This window comes from Saccopteryx bilineata, chromosome 3, assembly GCF_036850765.1.
Source record: "Saccopteryx bilineata isolate mSacBil1 chromosome 3, mSacBil1_pri_phased_curated, whole genome shotgun sequence".
Taxonomy (NCBI): domain Eukaryota; kingdom Metazoa; phylum Chordata; class Mammalia; order Chiroptera; family Emballonuridae; genus Saccopteryx; species Saccopteryx bilineata.
Genome location: NC_089492.1, coordinates 102,448,599 through 102,472,781, shown reverse-complemented (window position 1 = coordinate 102,472,781; position 24,183 = coordinate 102,448,599). Strand labels below are relative to the sequence as shown.

The following is a 24,183-nucleotide window of genomic DNA, read 5'->3' as shown; positions in this document are numbered from 1 at the left end:
TCCTATAAATGTTTGCTGCTGGTGATGGCAGCAATGAAAGCGATTTTCAACCAGTGGCAGGAATGAGGGAGGGCGGCACAGGAAGGGACAGGTCCCCGACAGAGGATAGATACGTCAGAATCTTGAAAGCACATTATGTATACCGCTTAAAAGCAGAACCAATTTATAATTTTGTAGATGGAAAATGTAAAGATGTCTATGGTTTTCATCATTTACTAAATGAAATGTTTGACTACCTCTTCTTGGCTCTAGAACACATAGCTTAAAAAGTATTGAGAAACACCAAAGTTGTGAAAAGCAGGGAAGGGTTCTCTCCTACTGACAGCTGCATGCTAAGAGGAAGGCTGGGCTGGGGTTCTTCCTAAGAATTCTCAACCAGTGAAAGGGAGGCCCTGGCTGGGCGGAAGTGGGCCAGCTTTCTGCGGATAACCCCTGATTCCAGCCCCAGCTTGGCCTTGGTCTTGGGTCAGGGGATGGGGACTCTGCTTTATCCTTTCAGCTAAACAGACCATGTGACCAGCGGCCACACTTCCTCCGTCCTTGAGACAGTCCTCACTGCCAAAGACAACAGGAAAAATTCAAGACTTCGTGGCAAAATAATGTTATGCAGACACTGTCCTCAAGCTCAGTTTTCACTACAGTGAGAATTTTTCTTCTTTCTTTCTTTCTCTTTCTTTCTTTCTCTCTTTCTTTTCCTCCCTCTCCCTCCCTTTTTTTAGATATCATTATTTAAAACACTAATATAAATCTATGGCAGTCTGAGTATCTTCATGGTCTTGTTCTCCTCTTCCCTCTTTCATTATAAAGTATACCTTCAGAAGAATATATAAAACATACATCCACATTTTAAAGAATACTCCAATAGAGCAAACTCCCATTTAGCCATGACGCATCTTGACAAACAGAAGATGATGACCGGTCCTCCGAAGCTCCCATAAACTCTGATCACACCCCCCCCTCGTTCCCTCCGTGCGGGGGGTGGAGGAGGTAATCCTATGAACTTCCCTGGTAATCACTGCCCTGTTTTTCTTTACAGTTTCATCACCAATGTGCTTATCTCTAAACAATATATTGTTTAGCTGTTCCTATCTGGGGAATTCACATAAATGTAGTCATGTAGCATGTATCTTTCCGGGGCTTACATCTTTTATCTGTGTATCCTCCTTTTTAATCACCGAGTTTTATGGCTCAGGTCTCAGTTCTTAAGGGGGTATCACTCTCCCTCTTTTAAAAATATCCTTAAAAAATCCCTCAAGCATTCTCCTTAAAATATGTCACAGCAACTGCACTGATTCATCCTGTTCCCTTGGATGCAAACTGTGACATTTAGGTCGGCTGTGGCCAGTGCCTCACCTTTCCAATTCAAATATTTTCTTACATCAAAGTGACATTTTTGGTAAGTTTAAAGATCCAAGCAATTCATTCAAACATTATCATCTTCCAAAAAGAGACACCCCCCCCAAGCACCATAGCATTAATATTGTTGTACAGTCTTTATGTTTCTTTCTAGTTTTGTCCAACTGCTCACATTCCCTTCGTATTCTTGTCCTTCTTTACCTATGCAGTCTACATATGCCTTTTTATAAAATTGGGATTTTTAAGTTTCACATCTTCACCTTAAGCTTTGACCAGTTTCTATAGATTAGAAAGAAATCCACTAACCTTCAATTTTTCACTCCCACAAAAATGCCTATTTGGATAAAAATGGGCTTTTTACTCTCATAATCCTGCAAACTGTTAGTACCGTTTCCTGTAGATGAGGAAGGAATGTCTGAATGCCTGCATTTTATGCTCAAGTTTATGTCTTCAAGATTCAGGAATTAACGAGTAGCTCAAAGAGCTAAACAGAACCCACCCTTCTGGTGATAGAGCGGTGCAGGAATCACACGGGTTTTGAGCTGGAAGCATCTGTCATTTAAAGTTTTTGGAAGGACCCAGTTTGTTCCAGCCTGTGACATCCACAAGATATTGACAACTGTCATACCTCCTGGTAGCACTTCTGATGTAGGACCATTAGTTATTGAAAGTGTGTTTGAACTTGGAACCCGACAGCCTTGTGGACATAAAGGCTTTGATCAAGGTAGAGACCTTCACTGAACTGCGCTTGGAAAAAGGAACACTAGACAGAAACACTTTTCCCCCGTGCATTAGAAACAAGTCTGCACTGGTCCCATGGTGTTTACCAATGAGTTGCATTTTCACAGATCTTTAGAATCAGGTTTGGAAATCTTAGAGACCATGTTGTTTAACTCCCCTCATGTGTTCTCGTCCATCTTTCACTATGAGTGAAGAAATCAGTGCCTAGAGAACTGCCTCACAGCAAGCTTCAGTGGCAGAAGCCAGAGCTAGAACCACAGCTTGACTGATGGTGCCTTCTTTCCTGTATCCCACGTTCACTACAAATCAATACAGCACACAGGAACATGCATCGCTCAGTGGGACGTACCCACCACCTGGCAAGATCTTCAAAGTCAAAGCATGAAGGACCAGCAAGGTCTAAAGTACCTGAGACCATTGGGATAAAAGTTCAAGTTATATGAGAAAAGCCATTGTTTAATCTGCATAATCTCAATAGACTGGAAAGAAGTTTCTCTGCAAAATACCCCATCTGTAACACAACAAAGATTCAGTATGAATCTAAAAATAAACACATTTATAAAAAGAAAAAAAAAAGGCAAATCCTGAAATCCAATAGATGGCACTGGAGGGTTACGGGAGGTCTGACGTCAACCAATGAGGAAACTGGCTTTGTTGGGGGAACGAAACCAGTTACATAACTTGGACCTCTGGTTTTAGATTTCAAGATGAAACTTCTTATTTAAACTTGACCATTATGTACCCATTGAACTGAGGGTACATGACATCTTAGAAAGATATAGGTCATACAACCCAACTGGCAGCGATTTAAGTTCTTGTTTCTCATCCATCCAGGGTTACCCAGCCAATATTTTCTAGAGTATATTTTTTTTTTGTATTTTTCTGAAGTTGGAAACGGGGAGGCGGTCAGACAGACTCACGCATGCGCCCGAATGGGATCCACCCGGCACACCCACCAGGGGGCGATGCTCTGCCCATCTGGGGTGTCGCTCTGTTGCAACCAGAGCCATTCTAGCACCTGAGGCAGAGGCCACAGAGCCATCCTCAGCACCCGGGCCAACTTTGCTCCAATGGAGCCTTGGCTGCGGGAGGGGAAGATAGAGACAGAGAGGAAGGAGAGGGGGAGGGGTGGAGAAGCAGATGGGCGCTTCTCCTGTGTGCCCTGGCCGGGAATCAAACCCGGGACTCCTGCACGCCAGACCGACGCTCTACCACTGAGCCAACCGGCCAGGGCCTTTCTAGAGTATTTGATGGAGCGTTCTACTTTCTTCACAAGCAGGCTGGCCTTCCCGGATCAGAGGGGAAATGGGTGGCCCCTGACAACCCGCTTCTGTTCTCCCGCTATGCCTGGATCTGTGTTACTGAAACAGCCTGCTCTCCAGTAGCTCTGCTTTTCATTTTTCCCTTTAATAAACACCACACAGAGCTGCCACATTGTGCCTTCTATTTCATCACTTCCTGTGATACCTTCCAGGAATCCTTTACTTCCAGCGTAAGTCCAAACTCCTCGCCTGGCATTGTAAGAACTCCAAAGCTGAGCCAGGATCTCCCTTATGAAACTGCCTTTCTCATGCTCTCCCAGTGTGCGCCTGCTGTTTCAGCAGGACATGGCATTACTCTCCTTAAATCAGGGGTTTCTTCCTGCAAACTCCTCCCTGCCTGAAAGTTGCCACGCCGCTCCTCACCCTCCATGCAGCGACTCCCCACCTCCGAGAGCACATTCCTCTCCCGCGGTGGTCCTTCCCTCCCACAGGAGGCAGGACTACAGATCATTCAGCTGAGCCCCAGCTCTCTCACTGAACTGTCTGTGTGACCCTGGCCAAGTTGCTGAGCCTCCCTGAGCCTCAGTTTCTTTACCTGTCCAAAGAAATGACAACAATATCTCTACCACATGGAACTGTATAAAGCTCATAAAATTAGTACTTGCACAAGGCTTGCTACAGAGTAGGTGCTAAGTCTCTCCCTCTTTATCACATACTACTTTATTCTAAGTTACTGTTGGATATATATTGTCATCTCTCTTTGAACACAAGAGTCCCTGTCCCTCCCCTCTCCCAGGGGCACCTAACAAGGTTCTGCCACAGAGCAGAGTCTCATGCTCAGAATTGGGGATCCCTCCTATCCCAGCCACATGCTCTCTATCACTCTGTCTTTTTCTAGGATGAAAAACCTCCTTCCAGGAGCCAAAATGGTTTAAGCACAGGCTTTTAGGTACTTCTACTAGTGACCCACCCAAATGAGAGACGGCGCTCACAGAGAACGCTAGAGATGGACATTTCCAGTCTGCTTCCCAAATTCCATCTCTACTCAAGTCTCAGGAACATGCCCTTATTAATAATGGACAGACACTTGTAATGGAAACCTCCAGGAAACAATGCTGGTGTATACACATCTGATTACATTTAGGTAGTTAAAAATCATCAAGACCTGCTCCAAACTCTCAGCAGACATTGCAGTGGTTTTAAACTCCCTGGCTCTCCCAAAATGAAATCCTCTCTTCAAATGAAATTCTACTTGGAATACTAATATGTGAAGCAGCTGAAAGTGGAATTTCTCTGAATGGAATAGGAGGAGCATGAACGTCCTCTCGCCACTGCACACACACAGGGCCTGTGTGTCCAGAAGCTTGTGCATGTTTGTGCACACGTGCAAAGGGGAACTCCCGAAGTACCTCCCTAAAACCTAATTCAAAAACTACAACTTAGAAGAATAAGTGGATAGCTGGGTGACTATACTCCTTACTGGTGATATCAACATACAAATATAATGTCAAAGGAGTTTAAATCTCATTAATATAAATCAGAAAAAGCTAAAAAAATGTATGATTTCACACTTAGGTGGGATATAAAGTTGAGACCCATGGACATAGATAAGAGTGCAGTGGTTACCAGGGGGCGGGAGATGGTAGGGAGAGGGAGAGGGAGGGGGCTTGGGGGAATGGTATAAAAAGGGACAAATATAAGGTGACGGAAAATGATTTGGCTTTGGGTGACGGATATACAACATATAACTGACAATTCAAATGATGTAGTGATGTTTGCCTGAAATCTTTGTGCACTTATTGATCAATGTTACCCTGTTAAATTTAATCTTCTAAATTAAAAATAAATCTCATTAATGTGATTTACCCATGACATACATTAATGTCAGATTCTTTACAAACTGTACTCAAGTTTGTTATAGAAAGAGAGGACTATAAAGAGAATGAGGCAGTTCTGTGGCACCAAGGCAAATGCCATCTCTGGGCCACCCTGGGTAGTGCATTCTGGGTCACTTACCACTAATAGCACCGCCCAGGGAGCCAAGGACTTATTGACAACCTGCAACCACCAAACGCAGGATTTCTCTGCAAGGAGCCCTCCCATGTTGTAGAAACTTAGAAACCATTTGGTTGAAGAATGTTTAGTGACAATAAAAGCAGTCACAATATATATCACTTAGTGAAATATTTTCATAGAGGAGTATGGTACCAATTTTAGAAGTATATATGTATAAACAGATAGGTGTTTTTGAACTGGAATTAGACACATCAAAATGTTAATAGTCATTACAATCATTCTCATTGTCCCCTATGAATTTTCCAATTTTTTAACAATCAACAAATATTATTTGTGATAAAAAAAATTAAATATTATTTTTTAAAAGCCAAGGCCAACAGTTTCTGAAGGAGAATGAAGCAATGAGTTCTAGGCACTAGCAGAGGCCAGCATTTTTCACATTGTAGAACAACAACATGTTCCTGTGTTCCCACTAAAGCCCTCAGCAGGTGGCACATCGCCCCATGGCACGGGACATAGTAGGTACTCAATAAACAATGGCTGAATAGACAAGTGTGAGTGCCTCGTCTCGCTCCAACCCATTTTAGATATAATTCCTGTGCCCATGTCCCTTTCTCTCCCCTTCTCTCTTGCCTTCTCAGTAAACAAACATTTCTGCAAACAGGCTGATAGATCTTACTACTCTCACCAGGTCATTAATTTTTTAATTCCTATCTCATTGAATGCAAGTAAAACACACCCTTTCTCACGTGTGTATGACAGCAGATAGGAACTGGAGAGAGGAGACTAGGAGGTGAGACTATTTGAAGTAGAGAATTTGGACAGGAGGGAAAGGCTGGAGACACAATAATGTCCTATCAGGGAAACCTTGATTACAATCCTGGTGCTTTTACAAACAGGCCTGAGACCTAGCTGAGCCTGTTCTCTTATCCCTAGAGGGAAGCAACAATCCTTGCCTCACAGAGACATCAGTAGGAAAAGGTAGGATGGCTGATTCAGTGAAGCCATTTTTTAAAGAAACAGGCCTATTCAAATGCAAGGTTTCCTTAGAGGCAAAGAAGTTACAAACAGTAGGCAGCAGCATTCTAGACTAAGTGCCAACAAGTACGCCTTTCTGCCTTGGGGGGACATATGAGCATCAAATAAAGTCCACAACCTTTTGTTTCATCACACAGAATGCTTCCTGATATGCTTCCAGACCTGGTTCTTCTACTCCATGAAGCCTTGCTTGATTATGAAAACCATGATCTGTTCTCTTTGACTAGTTTGGGCACCTCTGACCTATCTGCACATAGACATCCCTCAACCCCACCCACCCTCTCATTCCCCACCAGTCCTCATAGTCATTAAACCAGCCCTCCTCAAGTGAATAGAGTTTATAACCCCACAAATTAGACAGAGGCATAACAGTCATGTCATACCCTGCGGTGCTCTGCACATTGTAGCCCCTCACTGAAGATGTCTTCTTTAGCTGATTAAAAGAAATGGCATTGTTGACCAACCCACACTCTCAGGCAAGAATGATCTTCAGGACTAAGGGGATGGACTTTGCTGGAGTCTGATCACTTTGACAATTGACTCTGCCAATGCTAAGTGCGTACCCTCTGATACAGAGCTCATTTCTACAAAATCTGTTAAAAATTACTGAGGCTATCTTGACTGGAAACCTTTTATTGGCAAGCATATTGATTCCCAGGTGGCTAGCTGGCTGCCTGACCCACAGACTGATTCTCGGGTTGAACATCTCAATTCCCTTTTGTGAGACAGTAACCAAAACCAACCAGCCCGCCCAGGCCCTCGGGTCCATGCGGCCTCGGACGGTGCATTCAGAGCAAAGAGACCCACACTTCATTCAATTGTCTCCCTGAGTCTTTTAGATTTAAACGGACACAGCCAAATCTTTTATTTTTATTTTTAACAAAAACCTATCAAAGGCCTAATTTCTTAATTTGCTGTTTTGCTTTCGTGTTTGCTATACTTCAGAGTTAATGGTCAATATACACATCAGAGTTCCTTGAAACTACAAGTTTACTCTGAATTGTCAACTCTCTTTCTCAGTAGTTCTTACCCCATGCGCACACTGGTTATTAAAACTCATTTGAAAAATGTTTCTCCAGTTGCTTTTTAAGGATTTTTCCATTCTGCATTTCCCCCAGGGCAGCAAGGGAGGCTGGCCAAGGGAGATTCTCTAGGAGTTCGCCCTCCGTTTCCTGTGCAGGCAGCTCACACAGGCAAAGCCCTCCTGGAGTTGGCTTCCCAGGCCTGGTGGGAAATGCCAGAGGGTGGGGGATGGGGACAATCAGGGAGAGGTTAATATTAAAGAGGAAAAATCATGTATGGGCTTACTCAAATCAGGTTTTGTGGGATCCAGTTGGAAGAGATGATGTCACAATGGGGATCATACACAGAATCTAAAATGCCTGATAATTGTATTTCCTGTAACTATAAAAACAAAAACAAAAGCAAAACAAACCCACCAATCAGTGGCTCTCCTATCGCTAGGAGAATGGGACCCCACAGAAGCAATTCTTGAAATCACTCCTCCCCCTAAGCCCATAGTTCAAAGCTTGCTGAGTATCCAACCCAAACCAGCAGCCCCAATATTACCCTCCCCTCTCTACCATTCAGCAGTTGATCTGCAGATGCAGGTATTCCTTCTTTATTTTGCAAATACCCTTCCCTTTCTTCCTCTCCTTCTTGTTGTTGTTCATCCATTGTCATTTCCTTGGAAGAAGTAGGATACAGAATGAGTTGGGGGTTCTGGCTTTGGAAAAATAATAATGCAAATGAGATTTGGGATTAAGTCTAGATCTCATCAACTATTTCTTTGCCTTCATCCTTTTCCAAATGCTACCCATGCTTCAAGGTCTATGTTAGATCCCACCTCTTCCAGGAAGCCTTCCAAACTACCTTCAGCAGAGCTTCAAAACAATCACCTAAATAGGTCCATTAGAAGAGTTACCATGCTACAGGGTATCACTCTTCATGTGCCTCTCTTCCCACTAAACAGTAACCTTCAGGAGTTTGGAGTTGTTATCTTTTGAGCTTTGTAGCTCCTGAATCTAACAGTGTCTGAGATATAACAGACACTCAATAAATACATGTACATTCATTAAAATTATTACAGGCCATACTTTTTTTTCTAACCAAGGGGCAGTTATTATGTATGTGTATATGTATGAAAATATTAAACACTGCTACTAACTCTATGTCATTCATTAAATCATCTGGCAGTGTTAAGTAGGAAAATTTCAGTTTCTGGTGCACATCAACAGATAGTACAATTTCTATAATTCTTTATGGTTGTCAGTCTTCAATGGCATAATGCCTTTATAAAACATGAATTATGCCCAGGGTTTTTTAGTTGTAAGAGAGAGAAGCTGAGAGGAATGAGGCTACTCCATCTCGGCTGGAGTCAGAAGTCTCTTATCCCCTTTTCATCCCACACATTTGATAGTTAATTAAATACTCTTGTAGTTTTCCCTAGCTGTTTCGGTTTATTCTAGCATCCAAAGAGCATGCAATATAGTGGGAAGTGGAGTCAAACACTGGATTAAATGTGATTTAAATGCACGTTATTTACTTAATTTACTGGCCTGTCTGCCTTTTCTCACTAGCCCTGGAAAGCTGGAACCATTTCATGGTTTTTTTTTCCTTCTGGATCCCACAGAGAATGATCAGCGTACAATGAGCTGAGGTTAGGCAGGCTTGGTAGAGAAGAGGCCAAATCACTCTTCTTTATTATATGCGGCTTAAGTGTCTGTTTGTCGCCAATAGCTTATTGGTTGCTTGCGTAACTGTACTAGCCAATGGGGTGAAGTTGCCATGGCTGAACGCAAATTGAGCGGGTCAGGGGGAAGGTGAACATTTGTTTGCATTGGCAATCATCTGCTTTTGAAACAATTTAAGGCTGAATGCAAATTGAGCGTGTCAGGGGGAAGGTGAACATTTGTTTGCATTGGCAATCATCTGTTTTACATAAAAACTACGTCTTAATGTAATTTCTTTTAAGAATGCCTCCTAGAAAATACAGCACTGAAGAGGAGAGAAAAGGAGCTAAAGCTGCACAAAAATGGCTTTCTCGACAAAAAGAAACCACTGAGCCGAGAAAGACAAGGCTTGCTTCAGTCGCAGAGCAAATGCGTCTTTCTCAGCAAAATGAGACTGATGAGCATAGAGAAACAAAGCTTGCCTCAGATGCAAGACAAAAAAGCCTGTCTCGACAAAATGAGTCCCTGAACAAAGGCAGAGAAGGGAACGACACGACATATTTAAGTGTTGATTCCGTTGTAGCTGATAATAAAGCAAGTGCCAACAACTTTCCAATGGAATTTTTAAATAGTCTGTTGCCTTCTGGCATGCCACCTCACAAATTGAGGTTAAAGATTGGAGCAATTATTATGCTGTTAAGAAATCTTAACACCAGAAGGAGTCTTTGCAATGGTACAAGACTAGAGGTTCTCCAACTGAAAAATAATGTCATAATAGCTAAGTCTTGGACTGGCTCCTCTAAAGGTGAAATACATGTCATTCCAAGAATTGATTTGGCTCCATTTCAAACAGGGTTGCCATTTCAATTGAGACGTAGACAATTTCCTGTAAAACTTGCCTTTGCTATGACCATCAATAAGTCTCAGGGCCAAACGCTTAAGCGTGTTGGCATTTTTTTACCTGAGCCTGCATTTGGACATGGTCAACTTTATGTTGCCTATTCAAGAGTTCATGAAAGAACGACGTAAAATTAAAAATAATTGATGGTCCTTGCAAGGCGAGCTTAAAAATGATGGAAAGATCTACACAAGAAATGTTGTGTACAAAGAGATCTTTGACATGTGAATTAACATTTTATTATTTAAATCACCTTTATTTATTGAGCTAGCGGTGGCTCTTAAGAAATGTACCACCAGTGGTTTCCTTCATTGCACTCTACTTTAAGCAATTAAGCAAGTAGAAGGGGGAAACCCCGTGGGGCAGTAAGCAAAGGGGTGTCCTCGCCGCCTGCCCTGGGTAATTCAGTTTGAATTAGCAGACACCTTTGCACAAATCATTTTAATTATAATTTATAATATCTAGAACAGTGGTCATTTCGTATGACCACTGGGCTTTCTAGTTAAGAATAATGTGCTTATTCAGTGGGCTCTAGGGACCAGAACTAACCCGTGACCCTACTTCAGGATGGATGCCTATGGATTTGCACAATCATTGCACATCCTTCCCAGGCCTGAGACCCACACCGCACACACTCAGAAGCCGAGTGCAGCCTATCAGAAATATTTCCACCGGGGTTCCTTTCAACCCACAAACTGAAAAATAAAGTCTCAAAAAAAAAAAAAAAGGTAGAAAGGCTCACCTAAAAATAATTAAACCTGACTTAACATTATCAATGCTCTGTGTGTCTAAATTAAACAAGAAGGCAAGACATCTTAATTCGATTGCAGTCAGGTCTCGCGTTCCTTAATGATGTATAGAGTCTTTGTCGGAACCAGGTTCACAGTGGCTCAGATGAACTGCCCTTCCCGTTCAGGAAAAGTGAAACTAACTGAAAAAAAGCAGGACTGAACTCTGGCTACTTAACTCAGCTCCCATTCCCACCCGCTCTTCAAAGCCTGGCTTACGCTCCTTCACTTCTTCAGACACCAAAGAGCACCCTCCCTTCCAGACCCTCCCGGTTTGCACATACCACCCAGACTGGAACCCGAACTGTGCAGTGCTGTCTGCTGCTCTGATTGCTTATGGAAATTAGTATAACCTTCCCCTTCCTTATTGGGTAAGCCCCTCCACTTGAGAATCATCTTTCTTTTTGCTGATAGCCCCACATAGAGCACCTACTTCGGAGTCACATGAATAATAGCCACTCTTTAAAACCATGACTATTGGTTGTCATAAAAAAAGTCACGTTTTCTAAAAGTTCAGTTGGAGGTTTATAACATAAGTCTATATAAGATTCCTTTCATTTTCCTTCAGTGAGGTTAAATATGATCTTCTTTAGAAACATTAGATGCACATACATCTGTTGTGCAGAGTAAGGTGTGCTGGGTTGCGCTGCACAATGGTGGCATGGGACATAGGGAGCAAAGCTGCTCCAGTAACTGGCCACCGGACATTTGATTGGCCTGAGAAAGAGTTAATTAATCTCTGAACCACAGAGGAAAGTTACTTCTCTCCCCAGCCTCAACTTGCAGCCATCCAGATTCCCATCTCCATGTCAGCTGGGTTACTGTTTTCCCATAAAGAAACCCATGGTGTCATTCAACACCATTTTGTGCCCCCAAAGCTGTTACACAATGAGGAGAGTCAGCCTTGATATTCTAAAATGTGCTGAGGGAATACGGCTGGCATTGGGGACACCCATTTGTACTACCCCACTCACTCACCAAGAGGTATAGGGAAGCTGACCTTTCACAGTGACTCCCCAAGCTCCACCATATACAGGGGTCTCACAGGGTCCCATGACTACAATGGACCCCTCCTAGGATGTTGGGTCTCTTACTGACAGATCCAAAGAAAGAACGCTAGTGTAGATCCCTGCTCAGGATACCACCGCAGGCAGTGAAAGGCATGGCTGACCTACTAGGGGTAGGAGATAAGGGGTGTCTCCCACAGAGGGGGTGTAACACTATGAAATCAGAGCAAGGCTCTACTGGATTGGGAGTCCCAGAAATCAAATGGTTATGTCCAATTTGGCCAATATAGAGCGTCTGTGTGCAAAAGACTTTGACTTCTCTGAAATCTGATTTTCTCACTGGTGAAAAGACTAGAAGAGTTCATTTAAAAAGTCTTTCAATCCTCTGATTCTGATAGTGAACAGCTACCAGCTGTGATAGGCCCTGTGACAGGCACCATGGGACATAAAGAAATATTAGATACATTTCTCATTAATCTATAATTATTCAAGTGAAGAAAAGAAGGAAGACCTTAAGACTAATCTTCTATTAAAATGTTGGGCTTTGCATGTGTACATATCCACACAAATGCATAGATCCAAGAATCTTAGGTCTTACATAACACATATCAAAAATAAGAATAGCTATTACAAGTCCTTTACTTGTTTAGAAAAGGGAGTTCCAGATTTTCTAAAGATATTTCTTATTCTCCTGCGGGATCAGACTAATAGAAAATTTTGGTGGGGCAGAGTTTGGGATCAAATAATTAGGACATAGTAGATTAAATAAAGGTAACCATTTTTTTTTTCATTGCAGGTCTCCTTGGGGACTTTAATTAGCAAATGTATATTGAGGTACTAGAAGAGAGGTCAAGACTGCAGTGTTCCAAATTATAGGTCACAGAGTCCTTTAGTCTTAGAGTTTCTCCAGTGAGGAGGGTTCTGAGAAATACCCTTTGGGAAACAGGATACCAAAGAGCTATGAATTCCCTGAAGTCAGGGACTGTGCCTTGCTTACCACTGTATCTCCGGACCCTGGCACGAGGGAATGACTCAATAAAATATAATAAACCAAAAATCTGCCAAATGAATAACTGTTGAATTGTAGATGCGGAGAGTGGCATTCACCATGACAGAGGTGAGAGTATGCCAAGGAGCAAGGACTCGTCTCTAGGCAATGGCACCCTTTGGTCTGGGCTCCGCATGGGCACAGGAGAAAGTTTCAGGTAAGGTCACCTTCACCTTTCCAAGAAGCCAAGGGCTACAAATCTGTAAGGCACCCTAAAGAACTTCAACTATTCTTTTTTCTAAAAAAAGAGGTAATAAGAGCTTCATAAAGAAATGTTGGCATTTCTCTTCCTTACTAAGTAAAACTCAGTCAGAGTTTAGACTCCCTAATGTAGTTACAGATTATCTTCGTTTCTTTACTGCCACCTTCTGGTTACCAGGTTCCTACACGGTGAATTTGAAATGCCACCTATATATTGCACTACGGCATTTTAAGCACTTGTTTACAACCCTTGCCTCACACGGACATTACGCAAGTTAGGAGCGGTTAGGGTGCCCTTCATTCTTTTTCATTTTACCTGAAAACAACACAGAACTTGAGTGATTTTGCGTAGTGATAGTAAGTTACGAGTAGTGCAAGGGCTAACCACACCTGTTTGTTTCTCTAAGGAGCAAACACAGGGTTTAGTCCTTTGGTTTTGTCCAGATACATCTGTAAAGAGTTCCACGGCTCTCTCAGCCCCTCACAAGCACAACCTTGAATGGAAAATTCCATGCCCTTAAAAAAGAGGATGCTGTTCAAATACACCCTGATCTTTCCAAGGGTAAAAGTCATTCCTTTTTACAAGGTTTTAGGGAAATAATAGAGCAGGTCTATAACTGATTTTTCATTTGACAGTTAACACACCATACCCAAGTTAAGATGCTATCCCAGGACAGAGATCCAGAGGTCCACCAGCTTCTTCCTACCCATACCTTGGTTTGGAAGCAGCAATAGAGTTGGGTTAGGTACGGGTGTTTCCGCGCTAGGGCCAGAATCCTCTTCTCTGTCATCGTGCAGTCCACATCGTCGTCCTGAAGGATGACATCCTTCTTTAAGACTTTTACAGCATATACTTCATCTTTGCCTTTGAGCTCCGCCAACATGACCTGCAATCAATCAAAACCACCCTCGTCAGCCTATACATGTAGGGAATCAAAAGAAGAAACACAAGTCAATACCAAATACTTAAAAACCTGGCTCCTTTTTTCTATCATTAAATAAGTATGACAGCCTTAAAAAAAAATTTTTAGAAACAGTACCCAGCCCAATACAGTTACTACCATTTATTTATTTTTAATTTCTAACACAGTATCCACGTAAAGAAAAGTTCAATGCACATCTGTTAAGTAATTACTCATATGTTCATATAGCTTTGTCCTACTTGCAATTATAGTACAGCAAATACAGCATAGCATTTTTTTAAATCACACAGTATTTCATAAGCATTTTTCTACAGTCTTTATCATTATCGTGATTTCTGATACTCAATCCAACTAAATATATTATAATTTATTGAATGTTTTACCTCCTCTTAGACAAAACAGCATAGAGTATTTTATTTTTGTACATATAATTTTTTTTTCTTTTAAATCATAGCCTCAAGATAGAATGTGTTAGAAGTGAATGATGGGGTTAAATATTTGCACATTCCTAACTGATTTTCAAAAAGGACGTACAATATAATCGGCCACTAGCAACAGGGAAGTGCTTTCGTTTCATGGCAACTTAACAACATGGCAGGCTTTTCGACTGAAGTTATTTTGCTCAGGTACTAGGTGTGTAATGTTACCTCAATGCTGTTTTAACTTGCAATAAAACTTTTAAAATATTTGTTTTCTAATTAAATTTTTTTGTGTGTGTGAACTATTTCTCTCAGTTTCCTCTGTCTAGTCATCTACAGTTTTTTTATTTTCTCACATATTTGTATAAGCCTGGTATATAAAGAGATGAACACTTTACTTTCCACCACGGTTTTATTAAACTTGTGTAATAGCTTTCTGTTATTTTTTTTTCTGATTGAACAGGATTATTTCTCTTTCTGTCATTGAATCATCCCTTGTTTACTTCTGTGGTTTCTTTCATAGCTTTAGAGCTAGGAGTGTGATTCCTTTTCCAGAGAACAAGTTAACAGTTCTACTTCTTAAAGTCTTTTTTGTTGTTGTTGTTTTCCTTTGATACACTTATTTCCCTACAACTGTGACAGCCTTTCTCCCATTTAATAACCAACTCCTCAGTAGAGTCGCAACTTACCCTCCAGGGTAACTTGTTAGAACTTAAGAGCAGGAACCCAGAAGTCCAATGAGAGAATCCAGGATGTTAACCTGAAGACCTTCAGTTACCCACATAAAATGCAAACTCTTTAAAACTGCCTCACTTCAACTGATTTTTCCTGAGAAGCAATCTAAATCAGGGGTCCCCAAAGTTTTTACACAGGGGGCCAGTTCACTGTCCCTCAGACCGTTGGAGGGCTGGACTATAAAAAAAAAACTATGAACAAATCCCTATGCACACTGCACATATCTTATTTTAAAGTAAAAAAACAAAACGAGAACAAATACAATATTTAAAATAAAGAACAAGTAAATTTAAATCAACAAACTGACCAGTATTTCAATGGGAACTATGGGCCTGCTTTTGGCTAATGAAATGGTCAATGTGCTCCTCTCACTGACCACCAATGAAAGAGATGCCCCTTCCTGAAGTGCAGCAGGGGCCGGATAAATGGCCTCAGGGGGCCACATGCGGCCCATGGGCGGGCTGTAGTTTGGAGACCCCTGATCTAAATGCTCCAGAGTCATCAAGTTCTTATCCTGCCTGCAAACATCATATGGCAACCCAAGGACTGTGGGGCTACTCGTTTCCCTTAAATCTTGCTCACAATGAAACCTGCTCACATCCTCAGGGGATGCCTGCCAGAGGACTGGGGTCTGCTCCTTATTTAGCCAGCCTCTAAAGAATGTGATTACTTCAGCCTTTGCATTTCAGTAAACCCAGTTGCCTCCCTGCAGCACTGATCTCATGCTGAGATGGGGCAGGGAGATGGGCCAGGAGCCACACCCTGGGCCCCTGGGGTTTTAACAGCCATTCTCTTTGAAGTGAAGTGGCTCAGTCCCTCAGCAAGCCTCTGACCCACTGGCTGACTGCCACGGAGGGCCTGTGATCCCTGGGAGCTCCCAGAAGCAGGTGTCCCGGCTCCAGGGCAGGGCCTTTCTGCCCTGGGAGAGCCTGAAAGACCACACCCACCCACTCCCAGGCACTGCTTTGCGCACAGCCGAAGAGCTGTGGAATAATCAGAGATCACAGCTGAAATGTTAACCAGCTTCTTCGTCTCTCTGCCCTTCCATCTTTTTTCTAAAATGAATAGGGATTATTTTTCCATTCCACCCCACCTTCAGGACGGTGGCTGATCACGAGTGCTTTCTCTGTGCACTTTCTGCATCTACGTCCCAGACCACTGTGTTCATCTCAGTGGGGGACCAGCTGGGGGGCACCGAGGGCAGAGAACCCAGATCCAAGCTATGAGGTGATTGTTCCCATCCTCTTGCCACAAATGGAGCATAAACAAAACATTTAGTAAGTACCAGAAAAGTCAGTTACACAATAGCTAATTTCCAAAATAAAGCATGCTAAGATTTGTTTTGAGCCCTAAGTTCACTGAGGGCAGAGATCCTAGAGTTCATTTTCAAAGTTTCTGTAATGAATTAAAACCAGAACTTCAGATGACTCTCTGAAGGAGGGAAGACATGTATTGTTACTATTATTAATAATGGAATACCAAACATACGTAAAGCCATTTAAACTTTTCAAGATGCTTTCTCACTCACGAGGTCACTTGATTCCTGCCCCGACTGAACAAGTGGGATATACTGAACCTCAGAGAGGTCAAATGCCCATATTCGGATCCCACAGCCAGTTCAGGATGGAATGGCTCCTGTCTACCTCTGGCCACTTCCATTCCATAAGGAAGGAAAACATATCAAGACCAGGTGGAAAGGTGCATCGCTTAATCACATCCAACAAATGAGGGGACTGATGCCACGGGGTGGAGAAAATTGGCAGTTCTACCCACACAGGCCACAGACCTTGCCAAAGCTGCCTTTGCCCAGCACTTTGATGAAGTTGAACTCATCCAGGCCCAAGCGCTTGGCCTGGCCTTGCCGGACTTCGCCGTTCTCGCCGGGGCTCGCCAGCTGGCCGTCCGTGGACGCTGCTGCCCTGTGCTCCTCCCCGCGGTTGTCAAATGACAAGGCCTTCCGGATGTTGTTTTCAAGTTCTTTTAATTCTAGGGCCAAGGGTGACAAGATACCGCATTACTACACACCTCGCAAGCCCTTCTCATGAGGACTCACAACTCAGAATTTCACCCCCATGAGCTCACGACCCTCTTTTTGGGTCTTCATGGCAACAGATCCAGGGTGGCATTCCTTTTTGTCCTTCCTCTGCTCTACACACTTTCATTGGCACCTCACATGCAGCAGGACCTGGGCACGCATAGAGGGGTGCAGAGCCCATCGACCCACTCCTCTGGCTTAGACCAGGAGCTGGCCACCTCTCTGAAAGTCCCCTTTGGATAGGAGTCTGTTCAATAATTCTCAGTTAGTGCAAGAACCTCAGCCTTCTCTGGAACCTTATAGAGTCCCAAAGACAATGGATAACCTTTGCCTCTGAAGACTAGAAGAATGACTCATTGAGAACTGTTACCACAGTGATCTTAGTGATTAAATGATTTCACCTTCTAAAGGACTTCTGTGTGTAGTTGGTCCGAAGGTGGTGGGTTATTGTTAAGCTGATTAAAGGACTTCTGTGGCTGGGTTTACTCCAAATACCCATCTCATGCAAGGCTTTCTTAACAAAACGAGCAAGGAGCTTATCATTAACCAAAGAACACGCTTCCCAAAAGTGACATGCTGGAAATTTATCCCAGATGGAGCAGGGATTCCTCAGTCCGATGTCATAATGGTGAGAGAGTCGTGCACCCCTCTGGAGTATGTGATGGAACTCCCTGGGGATGATAATGCCGAATGATCCTTTTACCTTTTCTCTTAGACAAAGCTTTACAGTTAGCTGTTAATTCACCAAGACATACACTCCTCCGTGTAGAAATGGGCATCTTGAACCCGGGTTCGATTCCCGGCCAGGGCACACAGGAGAAGCGCCCATTTGCTTCTCCACCCCTCCGCCGTGCCTTCCTCTCTGTCTCTCTCTTCCCCTCCCGCAGCCAAGGCTCCATTGGAGCAAAAATGGCCCGGGCGCTGGGGATGGCTCTGTGGCCTCTGCCTCAGGCGCTAGAGTGGCTCTGGTCGCAACATGGCGACGCCCAGGATGGGCAGAGCATCGCCCCCTGGTGGGCAGAGTGTCGCCCCTGGTGGGCATGCCGGGTGGATCCCGGTCGGGCGCATGCGGGAGTCTGTCTGACTGTCTCTCCCTGTTTCCAGCTTCAGAAATAGCAAAAAAAAAAAAAAAAAAAAAAGGGCATCTTGAGCATAATCCAATTTTAAGACACCCAAGAATAAAGCTGGGATTACAGAAGGGGAATGTGGACTCTTGTCACCTGCTTGACTTAGAGAGGTCCTCAGCTTCTTTTCAGAAGCAGTGAGGCTCATAATAGCTCACTCAAAGAACCTGGAGATTTTTCTTAGATCTGGTATTTGGCTCCCCTGAAAAGGGGAGGGGTGAGGAGAGCTACTGAGTGCCCCCGCCCCATAATCAGCAGTTTCCCATCACATTCTCTTAACTAAGTATAACTTTTAGTCTCAGCAGAGAGCAAGAAGCCTCAGTTCCCAAGGCAATTTCTTTGATGTATTTTGGAAGGTAGAGCCTGGGTGTATAGGAATACTGAAGTTTGAAGAAAATGTCTGCGTGTTCTTACAGTGGAGGAAAGAGAAACCGTATCTTAGCTGTGTTGTAATAATGCCATGTCTTGCTAAGAGGGTTTTCACATTCATCTGTGCTCACGTCACTGCTGGGGAATACCGGTGCCTGGGGACAGAGAAAGGCCCTGGGAGGTTCTGCACCCTGCAAAGGCTGGACAGCACTCTGAGCAGGAACAGGCCTAGAAACCTGGTCACCGCACTTTATACTGAGGGTCTTTTCACCATACGACACCATCTCCTTGAAGTTCTCAAAGGAGGTCTCAGCATTTTAAAGGGAAACATGGAAACACCTACACTGGGTCCAGGATAACACCTACTTGTCTGGAGGTCACAGAGCATCATCAGATAACTCACCAATGGGTTAGGTCTCATTTGGAATGATGCTCAGTGTTCATGTGCAGAGTAATCAGAACAGCACCAAGTGAGACTCAGCAGTTACTCTGTGGCCTCAGGACTGGCACGTTGGCCCTGCGGCTGCCTCGTTCACTCCTGGGCAAGAAGAGCTGGGTCATAACAATGACCTCACAGCAGGGTCTGACGGCACAGATTCTGTGAGTAGGGTCTCCAAACGAGGAGGGGCACGGGCTCGCCCTCACCACTGGCTTAGACCCTGACTTTTGGACTTTTTCAACTCTCTAACCTTTCACTTCCTGCCCTGTCACACGGGGACAATAAAGGAGCACCAGCATAGAGTTGGTGTGAAATGAAATTCAGATAATGACTATATACAAGGGGCTACAAAAAATCAAGGCACTGCAACGGAGTGAGGATGGACCCTGCTCCGCAGCTGCTCACAGATGCCTCCTTTCATTCCCAGGGCTGGCTGGTTCTGGTGACCAGAACCGAAGGTCCGAAATGTGTAAGTCCCTCCTCAGCCTCGCCATTCCGGCCTATAGAGTCAGAAAGCTCTGACTGCTGTCCACTATTCCTGCGGGGAAGAAGGAGACAGCTGCGCTGAGCTGGAGAGGGGTGTGGCCCAGAGCTGGCCTCCTGCCCACTCCCTGCAGTCTCTTCCCCAGCTCTGTCCGAGTCCCTCTCCCACCTGGGCCGGGGTGAGAGACGTTCTGCCCCACCCTTCCCCTGATTCCTGTCCTGATCTCAGGTTTTGGGCGTGATGAATAGTCAAGAAGGAGGAAATCAGACTCAATCGAGTGGAACTGACAGGCCTAGGGCAGACATGGGGACAGAGTGGTAAAAGGAGGGCCTGGACCCCCTCCCTCTCCTTCACTCGGAGCCCGGGACAGAAAAAACCACAGCACCAGTACTCCTGCTCTCTTACTCTGGCCTGGAAGGGATTGAAGGCAAAAAGGCATTGAGTGCCATGCCCTCAAGAAGGCCTTGTAGAGAGAAAGAACAGCTCTTGTAGGGAGAAAGAAAGTGTGTCTGAAGACCTTCCAGGGCCACTGGCTATTTCGGCTAACACAAGGCCATTCTTGGGCAGAGAGGCCTCAGCTCCTCAGAATTTCCAATGACCAAGCTCTGAGGTAAAGAAGCAAATCTGAGGGTCTCACCCTGGTCACAAGGGGAGGTGGGTGCTGACTTGGACCGATCTTCCTCGGAGGGCGAGCTTCCAGAAGCAGGCTGTGGGGACTCGGCACCAGCAATGAGCTAGAGAGAGGGGAGAGAGGCATCAGAAGGGGGGGTGGCGAGTCTCCCTGAGGTCAAAAGCATCAAGATCCCACACCAAGCTCCAAAGGAGTTTCTGTTGCACAGCGACGCTTACTGACAGTCTGCAGACAGTCTCGAGGTGTCATTTGCCAATTTAGGGGAAGAAAACAAGAGACTTCAGTTTGTTTAATTTTAATTCTGGCCAAATATGACTGATCTTGTTAAGTAAACCTCAAACATACCCCTTTCCATAAAACCTCCCTTGCCTGTCCAAGCAACGCAACTTACCTCATCCGAAGCAATGGGACCCTTAGTGTCTCTAACACCAGTTTGGCATCAACTCATTATCTTGTTCAGCTTTAGTTAATAATACCGGTGTGTCTATATTATGGGGGGCTCTCTACTTAGGGAGACAATAGGTTTCCTGAAGGTAAGACCCTACCCAGTACGGTATCAGCATCGCCCCTGGTGTTTTACACACAAAATGATATACAGAACAGATACTGAGGAAACAGTTTCAGATGTATTGATATTTGTTGGCCAAGTTCACCAGACCGTGTCCAGTGAACTGTATTTTCTACACAACAGCTGGCATGTCCATTTCAGTTCCCATGAAAGCCAGAGTTTTGGACTGAGAGACCACAACACTTCGGTTCCCTTTTCCTCTTGGTCTCCCGGCTACGCGCACATGTCCTTACTGGACGCCAGGCTGACTATTTGCAAGGGGCAACCCGGGAGCTCCAGCAAGCCTGACCCTCCTGCCAAGAAGCCCTTCAGCTTCTGACCCAGGGCACCTGTCTCCCAGCCTCTCATACTAACGTGAGCTTCTACTTAGTTCACTTTGCTTTTTCCAACTTTTGCATCAGAAGTATTGCAGAAATAAAAATACCGGGACTGAGCTGCCTTAGTCTTTTACTCTGCTTCTTCCTGAATTTCTCCATGTTGGCTTCTTACCACCAGGTTCTCCAAATCCAAGACAGACAGAAGACGCCTGGCTACTGGCTCATAGCTCCTGTACACATGGGGGAGAGGGCAGGGACTGAGTTGTTTTTCAAATGTTTCATGACAATAAAGATTCTGTCTCAATTTACTTCTAGCAAGGAAAAAAAAACAAACCATCTTCTGAAAATGGCTCTCTCTAGTGCTCGCCAATGTGCGTGTCCAACATCATCCTCACAAGGTGTTTGCACAACCCGCCTGCTCGGTGGGACCCTAGCACGCTGGGGTGCTGACATTTTGCTGACAGTTTCAATGCCTTGGGTCAAGGACTGGAGTCCTGTCTCCACCAGTGGGGTGTACAGAGCTGAGCAGGGCCACCAGCAGCACAGAATCTCACAGTTCACCAGAAAAGGTGACTTGGTTTCTGCAACCCCTGCCAAAGAGCTTTGCTTATTGGGAAGCTAGAGAAGAAGCAGTGTAAGAAGATGAAAGTAATCCACACCTTCCTAGTCAAGGGAGAAGGCTTTCTGAGAGGCACCAGGAGAAAGGCGTGGGCAGTTTCTACAATGAGATAGGAAAACACAGAGCTATTCAGATTGTACGTTAGGGCAAAATTTAGGGGAAACAACTCTTCCACCAGGATTTCTTGCCCAGTTACCTTGGTTCTGATTTTGTCAAAACTTACTAAGTTAGCAGCCAAGGATAAGAAGGGCCTTCAAACAAAATGCTATGGATACCGTTAACTCTCATTTACATCTGTGGGCCCTGATTTACCAGAACAACATTTTAGCACATGGATCCCTTCCCACTGACATTCAGAATGTCACAGGAATAGAGACAGGACAAGCCCAGATGTTCCGTGTCATGGGGCATTAACTATAAGCCCTGGGCAGCTGAGTGCCGGCACTATCGCAAAGCTTCTTGGCTTGCTCTGGAGAAAAGAATGTGGTCCCAGCTCTTCCATTTATCCTCATTACAGCGATACCAGGGGTAAAGTTCAAACACTGACATTGCTCTCATACCAGCTCTGGAGGCAGATAAGTCTCTGTCCTTGTCTAGAGTTGTCCTGCATTTTTCTAGAGGCAATTCCCAAGTCTCTATCTCAAAGTTTATGCTCTCTGGAAAAACACAACACTTGAGGCTTGTTTTGCCCCCCCCCCCCCACATCTGGGTCTCAAAGATACTTTAATGTTACCTGCCTGCCCTCTTTTTTCTTGTTTTCCCCCTCTTTTAAGCATATGATGTTTTGAGTAGAGTATCTCAAATCCAACAAGTGTGTCACCTCACCCAAGGCACCCTCAGCAAGGCAGCCTGGAGACGCTAGTCCACAAAGAGCTTCAGAAACACCACCAAGCGGCCCCTCACCTTTTTCCTCCTCTGGCCGCTGTTGGTGATTTTGTCTGGAGTGACGCCAAGGTCAGCCAGGACTTTGGCGATGCCCCTGGCATCCACACCACAGTTGGGGGCCACGTTGGTCTCACAGCGTCGGTGAACGTTCATCTTGCAGACTGTAAGGAGACATGGAGAAGAAACCTCACAACGTTCATGGCCTAAAACAGTACCTGATGTTTTGTCTGATTGTAAAAGTACTACATGTTCATTGGCTAGGGATTTGGAAGAGGCAGAAAGACAAAAAGAGACAAATAAAAATCCCCCATCATCCCATCACACAGAACTAAACTCATCCATCAAACTACCATTCACAGGTAATCACTGTTTAGCAATTAAATCTCACACTTAAGTTTCCTTTCAGGGAACAGAAAACTGACTGTAGAAGAACTTAATTTGTTTATCTGAAGAAAAGTTCATTTGGATTGTGAACCCAATAGGGTCATATGTATAATCTGCTGAAAGGTGGGACTATCACCCAGTGAGGAATATCCTGAAGAAAGCCTATTAAGATGCTCATCTGAAAATGTGGAGATTGAATGAAGTGACCTCCAAAGCACCTTTCAAACCTAAAATCCAATTTCAGTGGAACAAAGACCATGCTTGAATGTCTTCATTTTGTCCACACCGCCTTGATGTCCTTGATATAGGACATCAAGGAAGAAAACAAATGACTCTGGTTTCAGGTTCAGCATGGGAAGGAGCTTGGAAGCAGTCACTCTGTCCTAACAAGTAAAAAGCTGATCAAACTGAAAAATAAACCACTCTTATTGGATTTATCAAAGAAGTAAGGTCACAGGGCAAAGCTTCACCCCAAAACGGAGAGACAGGCGACGACAGTGAACGACAGTGAATCACAACTTACTGGAATAGAAATTGACGGTAGCAACCTCTGCAGCACCAGGGCCGGGGTAGGAAAATCTGAACTAAAATCGGCTAATTGCTGGAGTCTCACAGAGGACAAGTCTGAGGGCCAAAAACTTTAGGCAGATCTGAGTGTTTGTGAGTTTTACCTTTAAGAGTTCGACAAGGGTATCATAGCAAATATTGGGGGGGGGAACCCCATAAGCTTCTGGCAGAAGGAAGAATAAAGAAACCATTTTAAATATATCAGAGCACTCCACAGCCTAAACTATTATAGTTTTATCAGGTCCTAACCATCTGTGGGAATAAAAATACCCAATGCCAGCCTGCTCTAGCCATCCTGTCCTGCCTCCAAGGGGAGAGAAACCCGAACTTAGGAAGATCACAGTCCAGCGGCACAAACTCACTGAAAGGCAGGTCTAGTCACGGGGCCATGGAACATGTCCCTTCCCCACACCTCACCACCGCATTACTAATGGCCTCTCAACTGTGCATCATGTCCAGCTATAGAGGAAAAATTACAAGGCATACTAATAGGCAAACCACATCGCTTGAAGAGGCAGATCAAGCATCAGAACCAGAACCAGATATAACAAAGATGCTGGAATTATCAGACTATGAATTTAAAACAACTACAATTAATATGTCAAGGACTGTGATCTATAAAGTACACAGCATGTAAAAACAGACAGACAATGTAAG

The 24,183-nt window shown here is 44.2% G+C and overlaps 1 protein-coding gene across 2 annotated transcripts in view; it reads right to left on the bottom strand.

Annotated features, from left to right (window-relative positions):
• The window catches only part of PRKCE (protein kinase C epsilon), a 513,463-nt gene that overhangs the window by 142,410 nt on the left and 346,870 nt on the right, over positions 1-24,183 (bottom strand). For both annotated transcript variants that reach the window (XM_066267045.1, XM_066267046.1), the window contains 4 exons: positions 22,594-22,736; positions 20,193-20,289; positions 16,891-17,090; positions 13,741-13,914 (listed from right to left, as the gene is read on the bottom strand). In XM_066267045.1, the coding sequence (XP_066123142.1) occupies positions 13,741-13,914; positions 16,891-17,090; positions 20,193-20,289; positions 22,594-22,736 (614 nt within the window). The remainder of the gene's footprint in view (positions 1-13,740; positions 13,915-16,890; positions 17,091-20,192; positions 20,290-22,593; positions 22,737-24,183) is intronic.